Raw genomic sequence first — 13,030 nt, 5'->3', positions numbered from 1 at the left:
TGAAATCACTATATAATGGGGGAGACAATGCCCCAATTGGATATATTATGACAACAATAAAACTTCCAGTGCCAAGAATGGAATTTATCCTTGTTATCTCTTGTTGAGTCTCTGGCTGAGGAGTTCTGCCAAGGCTACTGGTTACCCTCAATAACTTGACAATAATCCCCTACCCTATCACTGAAGAAACCACTTACTTATATCACTAAACATGGAGAAAGAACACTGGTGCCCAAACAGAAGCTTTCTACTAACTAGCATTCATGATGCCTGCAGGCACTTTGCAAGCTACCAGAAGAGAAAAGTGTCATCGTCACTATCATCCAGCTACAAACACTCCAACAGCACTCTGCCTACAAGATATACAGGTGAACAGTGGCACAAATGTTATAAAAGTAACCAACCACTTTTTAGATTAGATATAAGGCCCACTCCGTGAGATGGAACCCATACCTGACACTGTTAAAGAGACAAAGGTGTCTGAGACTACATGGGGACCAGAGGAAACCTAATACTATTATTTTGCTATAGGGACATGAAAATAAAACTACTTCTGGGGGCTGGAAAGATGACTCAGTAGTTAAGAGCACTGACTGCTCTTCCAGAGGTCCTGAGTTCAATTCCCAGAAACCACATGGTGGCTCACAACCATCCCAAATGAGATCTGTTGCCTTCTTCTGGTGTGTCTAAAGACAGCTACAGTGTACTCATATACATAAAATAAATAAATCTTTTTTTTAAAAAGATTTAAAAAGAAAAACAAAACAAAAAACAAACAAACAAAAATACCAACTCCTAAGGGCCACCGTTACACCCAGACATCAGTGCACCACTCAGCACTCAGCAGCAAAATCTCTAATACACACAACTAGAAACGGCAGAGAATGACAGACTTGGTAGCACTCAGCTCTAAGGAGATGTCTTTATCAAACCCCTTCTCTCAAGGCTCAGGGACCTATGTAGAAGGGGAGGAGGAAAGACTCTAAGAGCCAGAGGTGGTGGATGGCTCCAAGGAAACAGTGTCTTCTGGTATGTCAGGGATAATGAATATATGAACTCACAGAGACTATATAGCAACATGCACAAGACCTGCACAAATTCAAACCAGAAAAAAAAAACAGCATAGAGAGGAAGTAGACACAAAGTCCCACCATAAATCAAGAAGTTGTTGGCAACTGATAGCTGCTGGGAAAGGTAATGGCATGTCACTAAGCATATCAGCTAAACTCCAGAGCAGGCCCTGTACCCAGTACTTGGTCAGCATAAAACATATTCTGTGTGTGTGTGTGTGTGTGTGTGTGTGTGTGTGTGTGTGTGTGTGTGTTTGTGTGTGTATACTTTTTGTTTTGTTTTAGTTTGGTGTGGTATGCTTGGTATTTTTTATTTTTTGTTTGTTTTTGTTATTTTGTTTGTTTCTGTCTTTGTTTTTTTTTTAAGAGAGAGAGAGAAAGAACATGAAGTTGGGCAAGTAGGGAGGTGGAAAAGATCTGGGGAGAATTGGAGATGAGGAATAAGTATAACTGAGATGCATCCTATGGGAAAAGAATCAAATAAAAAGGAAAAAATAAACATTACTCTCAAATCCAAAAAATACATTGTATACACTTGTGAAATTTTCACATAATAAAGGTATTATTTAAAAAGAAAAACAGAATGGATATAACAGAACAAGCATATTCATTTTTAAGAGTTAAGGATTACAAAAGAAAGAAATAAAACAGAGCAAACAGAATATAGTTTAAACTATCAAAACAAGCAGGGCTACGGACTGGACTAAGTTGTTCCTAGCCAGGCATGGTGGTGCATACTTTTAATCCCAGTACTTAGAAGGCAACAGCAGGAGTATTTCTAAGAGTTGAAGGTGTACAGAGTGAGACCCTGTTTCCAAAACCAAAAGAAAGAATAAATAAGTAGTTTATTCCTTCTTCCTACAGGAAACTCATGACCCTTCAGTCTTGAGTTTAAAAGTGGACGGGAGATACAACATTCTCCACCACCCACAATATTTAGAGAAGCCCAAAAGGAAGAGAAAAAATAGGATTAGCTGCCACCTCCTTATCAGTGACTCCTAGGAAAGATGACAAATACAGCAAGTCTGGCAGTCACCCTCATCCTCCACAGCAGCGCTATGCTACACCAGTGGAGACTGAAAAGATGGGGGAAAGAAAGGAAAGAAAAACTAATCCCTGCCAAAGCAATCACCAACATTTAATAAGCTTATTACTACGCCAAGAAGAATTTTAAAGTACAGTCAACAAGCAGGCGCAGTAGAGCAAGCACACCTGTAATCCCAACTACTTAACAATAGACAGCAGCGCAGCCTGTTACCCCAGGCAGACATCCATTCTCCTGTCACTTCTTTTCCCACATTCACTGAATCTGCAGCTCCAGAAACATACAGACCTGCAGATCCTGAACCATACAGACCTACAGATCTAGAACCACGCAACCCGAGGCTATCCATCAGAGGCCTGACATACCAGGACGATCACGGTTAATCTCCCTCATAAAACCTACTGAAACAAGAACATCCAGTGACCAAATCCATCGTGATGGCTAAAGGTCCTTCAAAGAACACAATCAACAAAAGCCAGGGCAAAATGAAACCTTCGGAACATAGCAACTCTTTTACCACAATCCAAGGTATCCTAATGTAACTAAAGTTCAAGAAAATGACCATTGTACAATCCACTCTTAAAGGGGCCAGCAGTTTCTCAGTTTCTAAGATAAGGAGACTGATGGTTGTGTCTCCTAGAAAATCTGTGACTGCGATTATTGGGTTCAGGAGGTGACAAGATGCTCCTTCCTTGAAATTACAGCTAGAAAAAGTAAGAAAATTTTGTCTAGTCTAAATAAGTAAATGTGTGCCACATCATGTTTGTTTAAATGTATAAATATGTTCTGCATATCTTGGTTATAGATTATTGGCTTATAAGTTATTGGATATGATTAAAAATTTGTAACGCTGGTAACAAAAAGTTGGCTTAAATCTGTTAACTCAGGGTTGGAGTAATTCTAGACAACACCACATGGTATGAGCCAACCCAGTGAAACAAGTCTCTAAAGATACCTCTAAATTGGGATAATATTTTATGTAATTACTGTCCTAGAAACCAGACTTATAAAAGATAGGATTTAAAATAATGAGGTATTAAAAGCTGCATCATCATGCATTCATATATAAGGACTGGTAGTCAAACTTTATAACATGAAATTAATGCACTTGGTAATGATTTTAGAGAAAATGGGCTGTTTACACTGTTAAAAATTGGTTTTAATTTCCAAAACTACAATATCTTCATAAAATAAAAAGGGGAAATTATGGCCCTGTATACCACAAATTTATTTAAATCTTTACAAATTTGGGTGTCAAGGAAGTCTCTGCTGAGTGTCTCTGCCATCCTACAACTCGGCACACTTATGCCTAAGTGGAATGAAAGGATCCTAAGACAGGGCAATGGCATGGACCTGACACTGTACTTATATGGGGAGGAAGGCATGTCTGTGGTTTTCTCACTGGAAGAAAATGGGGCACAGAGGTTGCCAGAAAGGCTGCGTGACAAAGGGACAATCCCTCCTTCTTGCTGATTCCCTTACTGATGATGATGATGGTTCCTGTACACCGTGAAGTCTACTGGGGCTTTGTTGCTGTGTTCCTACCACTGACACTTCCAGCAGTGTGGTCCAGACCAGAGATTCACGTGCTTGGGTCTCCCTGGACAGAGGAGCCATCCAACAATAAGACTATGACTTTCAATGCATTTGGTGATAGGATTTCTGTTTGCTTTGTAAAGAACAGTATAGGTATATTTCTTTGTTTCCTTAAAATTGCAATCTTTCATTAATTGGTCATGTTAAAATTACACATGTCTTGCTGGTGAGATGGCTCAGTGGGTAAGAGCACCCGACTGCTCTTCCGAAAGACTGGAGTTCAAATCCCAGCAACCACATGGTGGCTCACAACCATCTGTAACAAGATCTGACTCCTTCTTCTGGAGTGTCTGAGGACAGCTACAGTGTACTTACATATAATAAATAAATAAATAAATAAATAAATAAATAAATAAACCTTTAAAAAATTATACATTTGTCTCTTCTAAAAATAAATAAAATAAATTTTTGAATCATTTTTGTAAAAAAAAAAAAAATAGACAGCAGGAGGTCAGTAAGTTCAAGGCCAGTAAGCAGCAAGTCCGCAAACCACAAATAAATTATTTAACTTAAGAGATGGCAAATGCTACATCTGATTCCTGCTCAAAACAAAACAAAACAAAAAAAACCTAAAATAATTTTTGTTGCCTAAAAATAATCTGAAGAAAATGAATTCATCATCAGTTGGATACATAGGTCACAGAACCAAGTCACATACAGAAGAATTTTGAAAAAGAATGGAAAGCTCATTTAAATTTCTCAATAAATGAAATAAGATCACTGTATTATACATAATTTCACTGTAATATGCAGTCACAAGTAGTTCATTCATTTAGATGGCTCCCATGTTCTATAATTTATCATAGAATTCATGTGTCTCTGCCTTTGTTACAACTCAACCGTGTAATACAGGATATAAAATATGTCAACATACAACCTAATTTTTAAAAGACAAAAATCCCCTTGCCTACCATTATAATTTTTAAATTTAAATTATACAAATGAATGACAAAAAACCTAAAATATAAAAATCTGTATCTCCATAATAAACCACTGCCAATTTAAAATGTTTTTATTTTGTGTGTGTGTGTGTGTGTGTGTGTGTGTGTGTATACATACATGTTCTGTATGTCTTGATCGGCTTTTCCTTTTTTGAGACAGTGTTTCTACATAGTCCTTACTGTCCCAGAACTCACTGTGTAGACCAGGCTGACCTAAAACTCACAGTGAAATGCCTGCCTCTGCCTACCAAGTATTGGCATTAAAGCCTGTCACAATGGGCAGCCAAAATATATACATTTTTAATAATGTATATATCACCATGTAACTTGATTTGATAACACTTATTATGTTTTAGATGGTATTTTCTAATAAATCAGAATTACATTAACAATATAATTAATATTTATAGTATTGTTCATAGGTAAGTTTCTTTAAAATATTGTTACTCTACAACAATGAGTGGCAAAAAAAAAAAAAACTATTCAGTTCAATAATCATGAAAAGTAACTCTCATGTAAAGTTAAAACAGAAAGCCACCAGGCATGGTGGTGTACAGCTGTAATCCTGGCTCTCAGAAAACTAAAGCAAAAAGATGGTGAACTACATGGTGAGTTACAGGCTAGTGGGGTAAGGACTACACAGGAAAACTGTCTCTTGAAAACAACCATCAAAACAACCATCACAACAAACATCAAAACAAGAAATCAAAAGCACTCACCAGATAGTTAAGTCAACCTCATTAGATAAATATTGCCTGTAATCCAGCTGGGCAAAGAGCGGAAACAGAACTTGTACTCCTCCTATGGAATGCATGGCACTCTGGATGGAATGTGTCAAAACTGCCTTCACATCCTTGGGAAACACAAAGCACAGTAAAGTTTTCAGTGATTTCTTTTCTAAAGCAATTAAAACTAAAATACAACAGGAAATACAGATGTGTATATGTGGTATGCCGCGTGTTTAATATTTCACAAACACGCCGCAGTAATTCACTGACACTTCTGAGGCAGTACCTGGAGCATGAGTGCGTGTGGCGAGTGAACAAAGATGGAGGGGTTGTCCTTCGGAGATGACTCCAGGCACAGCTGGGCATCTGTGGCCCGCGGGTTGTACGTGAAGGCGATGGCACTGGAGAGCTTGCCGTCATACAGTAACAGTTTATGGTGCTCAGCGAGGAAAAGGTCGCTTTCTGCTTTAAATTTAAATGTGCCCTGTTAATTACAAAAACAAAAAACAAGAAATAGTAAGTACAGACAGCATAAGGAACCCTAACTACAAATGACCATACCATAAAATGTAATGATGCCAGGTAAGATATCCAACGCCTCCACATAATGTGAGTGGTTACCTCCATGACTTACCCTCTTGATTGTTGCATCATGTTAAGTTTAATTTATATTAACTTTCATTAATCTCAGGATATTTTCCAAAGGCTTCTGTGTCATTTGTTCTGACTCACTGGTTGTTCAGGAGTGTGTTGTTTAACTTCCACGGTATAGATCTTTCCAAGTTTTCTAATTTCCTTCTATCCGTCATAATAATATATCCAATGACTTCAATCTCTTTAAATTTACCAACATGTTTCATAGCCCACCAGATGGTCTGACCTGAAGACTACTTCATGCACTCTCAAGAAGAACATGTATCATATGGGTGCTACACAGTGTTCTGTATGTTAAGTTTACCTGGTCTACATAGTTGCCCACATCCTCTGTTACTTTGTTGACCTAAGTTAGTGTTTGTTCTACCTACAGTCAAAATAGATACTGAAGTTTCTTATTATTGTTGCATTGCCATCTGTATGTTCCTTCAATGCTGCCAAAGATAATTTTATAGTCAGACATCTACACACAGGGCTGGAGACACGGCTTAGTCACTGAGAGCATTGACTGTTCTTACAGGGTCCCTGGGTTCAGTTCCCAGCACCCACATGGTAGCTCATAACCGTATGTAACTCCAGTTCCAGGGAATCTCATACCCTCACACAGATATGCATACAAGTAAAACATCAATAAATTAATATAATATGAAGATAAATAAATCATACTTTTAAAAGATAGAAAGACTGCATACATAATAGCTCATAGAATCACAGAGCTCAGTACAAATAGCTGTCTTAGTTTATGTAAGCATACTTGAAGAATTGTAAAATCAGTTGTATAAACACTGTGAATATAACTAAATTATGTGTATTTTGGCACAATTTAAATTTTTAATAAAGGGCAAGGTGGAGCATGCCTCTAATCACAGCACTCAGGAAGCAGAGGCAGTTAGATCCCTGTGAGATGAGGGCCCTGCTGAGCTACTCAGGAGAACCCTGTCTCAAAACAAAACAAAACAAAACAAAACAAAAGTTAATTTAAAAAATAAATCATAAAACAGCTGGGTGATGGTAGTGCACAGCTTTAATCCCAGCACTAGGGAGGCAGAGGCAGGCAAATCTCTGAGAGTTCTACACAGCAAGTTCCAGGACAGTCAGGGCTACAAAGAGAAATCCTGTCTCAAAACAACAATAACTCATAAAACAATTAAACATGACATAATTACAAAGAAGTAGTTTTTCAATACTAATATATAAATAGCTTATAAGTATGTTCTACATTAAAAACTATCAGAGCAATATAAATCAAAACAATAGTCAGTGTACAGTTATACCAAGTGTACAGTTATAGTGAGTGTAGAGCTATGGTAAGTAGAGTTATAGTGAGCACACAGTTATAGTGAGCGCACAGTTATAGTGAGCACACAGTTTAGTGACCACACAGTTAGAGTGAGCATACAGTTAGAGTGCAGTTACAGTTAGTGTACAGTTATAGTGAGCACACAATAATAGTGACTGCACAGTTATAGTAAACATAGACTTATAGTGAGCATACACTTACAGTGAGTGCAGAGTTATAGTGAGCATACAGTTATAGTGAGTGCACAGTTATAGTTAGCACACTGTTATAGTGAGCGCACAGTTTTATTGAATGTACAGTTATAGTGAGCATACAGTTATAGTGCACACAGTTTTATTGAGTGTACAGTTATAGTGAGCATACAGTTATAGTGCACACAGTTTTATTGAGTGTACAGTTATAGTGAGCATACAGTTATAGTAAGCACACAGTTATAGTGCACACAGTTTTATTGAGTGTATAGTTATAGTGAGCATACAGTTATAGTGAGCATAGACTTACAGTGAGTGCACAGTTATAATGAGCACACAGTTAGTGACCACACAGAGATGGCTCTGTGGGTATTAGTGCTTGCTAAGCAAGCCTGAGAACCTCAGTTTGGATCCCCAGCACCAAGGTGAGCATGGTCACACTTGTACATGTCACACAAGCACTATGGGGAGCAAAGACAGGGGACTGCTGGCTCCCAGCCTGGCTCCAAGTTCAGTGCAAGGTGAAAAACCCTGTGTCACAATGCAAAGGCGAAGAGTAGTGTGAGGACAGCAGACGGCCTTTACACCTGTGTGCACATCACACATACAACCAGTGAGAGATTACGTCATACTCACAAGGATAGCTCTGGCCAAAACACCTAATAATAACACAAATAGGAAAAGACATGGAGAAAAATGCCATAGACTACTATGGTAATATAAAATGGTGCAATCATTTTGGAAAATAACATGGAAATTTCTAAAATACGTAACCCTGTTACTGAGAACAAAAGATAATGGTATACACCCACAAATTCGTGTATTCATAACAATATTATTGATAACAACTCAAAGTGAAAGCAACATGATTTTCCTGAGTGGGTAAGTGAGTAAGCAGAATTTAACAGACGGAAGATGGAGTAACACCAAGTAAATGTAGAAGGCCTGGGTTCAGTCCCCACTTGGGGCAGGGCAGAAAAAGAGAAAGAAAAACATGAATTAACCAAAACCATGAATGAAAAGCTCAGAAGTGATAGTGCAAGGCTTAGATGACTGAATGTGTTCCACAAACTAACACAAGCTGGAAGTCGATTTCCATTTTCCCAATGAGAAGATCTGTAAAGTCCAGAAAAGGTGATTTCAACTGGGGTTTTGGAAAGTCAATACAGTGAAGTACCCAGCAGTGAATTCTGGTAGCATTATGAAGGGACAGAACTCTAAAAAGGAAACACATGTGTATTCCATGACTCTTGCCATAGATTCTCTGCTAAAACTCTGCAGGCAAGTATGCCATCACTAGTAACAGGCCAGAGACCTTGCACCCCTAGAACATGAGTCAACAGATTTTTGTGGTTTTTTTGTTTGTTGTGTGTGTGTGTGTGTGTGTGTGTGTGTGTGTGTGTGTGTGTGTATGTGTGTGATTTTTTTGAGACAGGGTTTTCTCTGTGTAGCCCTGGCTGTCCTGGAATTCACTTTGTAGACCAAGCTGACCTCGAACTCAGAAATCTGCCTGCCTCTGCCTCCCGAGTGCTGGGATTAAAGGCGTGCACCACCACGCCCAGCTCCAACACTTCTTTTTATTCTAGTTACCCTATCAGAGGAATTTCACTACTATAATGAAAAATAAACATGCAAATATAAGTCTGCATAAAGAAATTACATGTCCTAGAAATAATGAACACATAATAAATAGAAAATACACAAGTCTCATTTTTAGTGTCTTTAAAAGATATGCAAATGGATTTGAAAAGAAATGATAGGGCTGATAATTGTAGAGCTATAAGGCATGGTTCATACCTGTATCCCAACACTAGGGAGGTGACAGGATTATACAAGCATAGAGTTCCAGAGTAGTCTTGGCAACACTGCAAAACATTTCTCTAAATGCTGTGTACTACATTTACACATAAACTTTAAATAGATGATAGGTGCACAGAGACTGCTTCTATAATGTTTTTATATTAATATAAATATTTAGAAGTAAAATCTACAACAGTACTAACACGAGAAAAAAGGAATATTCAAGACCATATTGAAAGGTTCTACACTAAACATTACACAACATGTCATGTATTGGCAATAAGAAAAATTATGTCAGGAATACAGGAGAACCTAAAAAAATGTGCAGAGCAGATAATACAAAAGAGAAAGTACAGTGTTTGTGGGAGAACAAAAAGGAACACTAGAGGACACTGATTGTCAGCATTCATCCCAGCTATTTAAAAAATATACCTTATAGGTAATTTAAATTTACTTTCCATGGTTCTGCTTGCTAATCATAGTTGGCCCCACCATAGATGTGTGCAGAGCATCACAATCATGAGGAATTCTTCATGGCCTAACTACTTCCAAGGCACCACTTAACATCACTTCCTTGAGGGTTAAGCTTCAGTGAATATTAGAGAAAAACATAGTCAGACCATAGTACTTATGGGAGGGAAAAGTAACCATTAGCTTACTTCATTTAAAAAAAAAAAAAAAAAAAAAAAAAAAAGACAGGCCTGGAGAGATGACTCAGCAGTTAAGAGGTGGAGACAGGGTGATCAGGAATTCAAGGCCAGCATCAACTATGTACCAAGTTCAAGGATGGCTTGGGAATACTTGGAACCCTATCTCAAAAGAAGTGGGAGTGTGGGAAGAGCCATAAATGTTCCTCCAATGGGGACAATCCTATCCCTGAGTAAATAAATATCTAAACAAAATGAAATAATGATGTCAAAGAGACACTTGCACTTCCATGACTATCACACCATCACTCACAATTGCCATGAGTACAAAGAGTGCTCATTAAGAGATTAGAAACGGGCTAAGTGCAGTAACACTTGCCTTTCATCCTAGCACTACTGAGGCAGAGGTAAAAGGTTCTCTGAGTTCAAAGTCAGTCTGGTTCCAGGACAGCCATGGTTGTATAGAAAGACTCTGTCTCAAAGGAAGAGGCAGGGAGGAAAAAAAATAGATGGTACATCTATAGAGTGAAATATTATTTGGCCATTAAAATAAATTAACTTCAGTCAGTTTGACAATGTGGATAAAAATGGAGAACATATCTTAAGTAAAATAGCCTGAGACACAGGCAGATAAATGGTTCTTGATCCTCTTCATACTTAATCTAAGACTGGCAATCTCTTACAAGTTGAAAGTTGAATGATGGTTACCACAGACAGGTGGTGGTGAAGAAAGAATGGTCAGTGTATACTACAGATGAAAGAAAGAAGCTGTGGTGCATGGTCGGCCAGCAGGAGAACTATATAAAAGAACAATATATTTCAAATACGCAAGGAAAAGGTAAGACCATTTTATCCTTAAGAATGATAAATATTTCATTAGACAAATATACTGATCCTGATCTGAACATAATATAAAGTATTTGAATACTGTGTGGTACCCCATGATTATGCAGAACTTTATGTCGCCTTAAAAACAGATTTGCGCCGGGCGTGGTGGCGCACGCCTTTAATCCCAGCACTTGGGAGGTAGAAGCAGGCGATTTCTGAGTTCAAGGCCACACTTTGTTTGGTCTACAAAGTGAGTTCCAGGACAGCCAGGGCTACACAGAGAAACCCTGGCTCAAAAACAAACAAACAAACAAAAAAAAGATTTGCCTTCATTGGATGAATTAGAGCTTAAAATAAAATTGAAACTTAAGTAAGCACTTTTCACAATAAGTATGCTGCATTTCTTCAAAAGTGCAGTGCCCTTTGACCCGTGACTTCCCTGCATGCTCCCAGCACCCTGGGATACATTATAACTACTCGGGGTATTACTCCCGTGTATGACCCACCCTCAAATCAAACCCAAAAGGCATTCAGCCATCAAACAGTAGACAGTAAGTTAAGTACCTTGTACCCCAGGCCCAACTGATAAATGGCAAAAATCTGAGCTGCATTAAGAGCATCACTGAAAAGGTAAACTGCAGTCATCTGACCACAGAAGACCCGATTTGCATCTGCTGTTTCTGACGATCCCAGGAAGCATTTGTCAAAGGTCTGTAAGAGAAAGAGGGTTTTACTTTAAAAAAACAAAATACACTCTGGGAGTAACAGATAGCCCATGTAAAAAATGAAACACCATGAATTAAAACTCTTCCATTTTGACAATGAAGATAGAATTTTATTCACATTATAATACAATACAAAATAATATATTATGATCTATTAAGTTAAAAAAAAGACACAGGCAGATAAATGCAAATATTATATATATATATATATATATATATATATATATATATATATATATATAATGTTTCTTTCTGAACTATACATCAATAGAATAAAAAAAATCATTTAGCACTTATTCCTTCACACCTGGAGTGGAAATCGGGAATGGCATCTTGAAAATGGATGAACACAAGTTCTCTAAGTTATAATAAATACAACTTGTTAACAAAGAGAGAATAAAAAGAGAATCAGACAGGTTGATATGATACTAAGTTAAAAAGTTAAACACCTCAGTTGAAGGGCAAGCTTTGTCTGAAGCAGGAAAATGAGTTTGGTTTGGGACTGTGAGACCTTTCTCACTGCACCCTTTTTATAGTAAAGACTGGTGTGCCTCATTAGCAATGACTGCTACCAGACTAAGGACGTTTATCCTTCTTACCATCAACAGGATGTTCTGGGGCTCAGTGTTTCAGACCTATTTTCAAGTGTAAAGTGAGTAGATCATATAGTTAATAAGTGACAGAACTGAGTTTCAAAGGTATTTGATACGACACCATGAGCTCTGAAAACTAACATTATCAAAATGAAGAGAGGTATAAAAATGGTATGAAAGGTGAATGGCAGATGAGTGGCTTAGTTTGAAGCCATTTTCCTTAGTGTTTTCTCATAAGCTTTCTAAAGAAGAATGTTAGAAGGAGAGAAATAAGATCATTCCTATTTCCATTCTAACCTCTGAGTTCTGAAAACATAATAAAATAGTACCATTAGCAGAGATGAAGTATATGCAAAGCGCATAGGCATGTATCATCTTACTTCTTTATAAAATAATCATCTTTATCTAAACACAGAATAAGTTTATGATACAATCTTAATACCTTTTCTGATAAGTCACCAAGTTTTACCAAAAAATAATAATAAGACAGTAGCCAAATTATGCCTATAAAAATACATTATGGTGTCCAAAATATATACTCAGATTTTAAAATATTCTTGTTTATAATTTCATCCCTTTAAAATAATAGTTTTTCATAGTGTACTGATTATTAGTTTTGTCAGCTTAAGACAGGTTAGAGACATCTGAAAGATAGAACCTCAGATGAGTAAATATCCTCCTCAGACTCGCCTGTAGGATGCTGTCCAGTCCACTGTGGACAGTAACATCTCTGGACAGACAATCCTGGGTTTGATAGGAAAACAGGCTGAACAAGACAAGAGGATCAAGCTAGTAAGCAGCACCGCTCTATGGTCTCTACATCAGCTCCTGCCCTGACTTCCTTTGATGATGAACAGTGATATGCAAGTCAAATAAAGCCTTTCCTCCCCAGGCTGCTGTCATGGTGCTTAT

At 37.6% G+C, this 13,030-nt stretch overlaps 1 protein-coding gene across 3 annotated transcripts in view; it reads right to left on the bottom strand.

Moving 5' to 3' along the window:
* Positions 1-13,030, bottom strand: part of Lrba (LPS responsive beige-like anchor protein) — a 537,266-nt gene that overhangs the window by 456,419 nt on the left and 67,817 nt on the right. For all 3 annotated transcript variants that reach the window (XM_029537235.1, XM_021195949.2, XM_029537234.1), the window contains exons 9-11: positions 11,365-11,511; positions 5,667-5,864; positions 5,372-5,505 (exon numbers count right to left, since the gene is read on the bottom strand). In XM_029537235.1, coding sequence (XP_029393095.1) covers positions 5,372-5,505; positions 5,667-5,864; positions 11,365-11,511 — 479 coding nt within the window. The remainder of the gene's footprint in view (positions 1-5,371; positions 5,506-5,666; positions 5,865-11,364; positions 11,512-13,030) is intronic.

Source organism: Mus pahari, chromosome 4 (assembly GCF_900095145.1).
Source record: "Mus pahari chromosome 4, PAHARI_EIJ_v1.1, whole genome shotgun sequence".
In the NCBI taxonomy this organism is placed as follows: Eukaryota; Metazoa; Chordata; class Mammalia; order Rodentia; family Muridae; genus Mus; species Mus pahari.
Note: the sequence above shows the minus strand (reverse complement) of the source record. Positions and strands in the feature narration are given on the sequence as shown.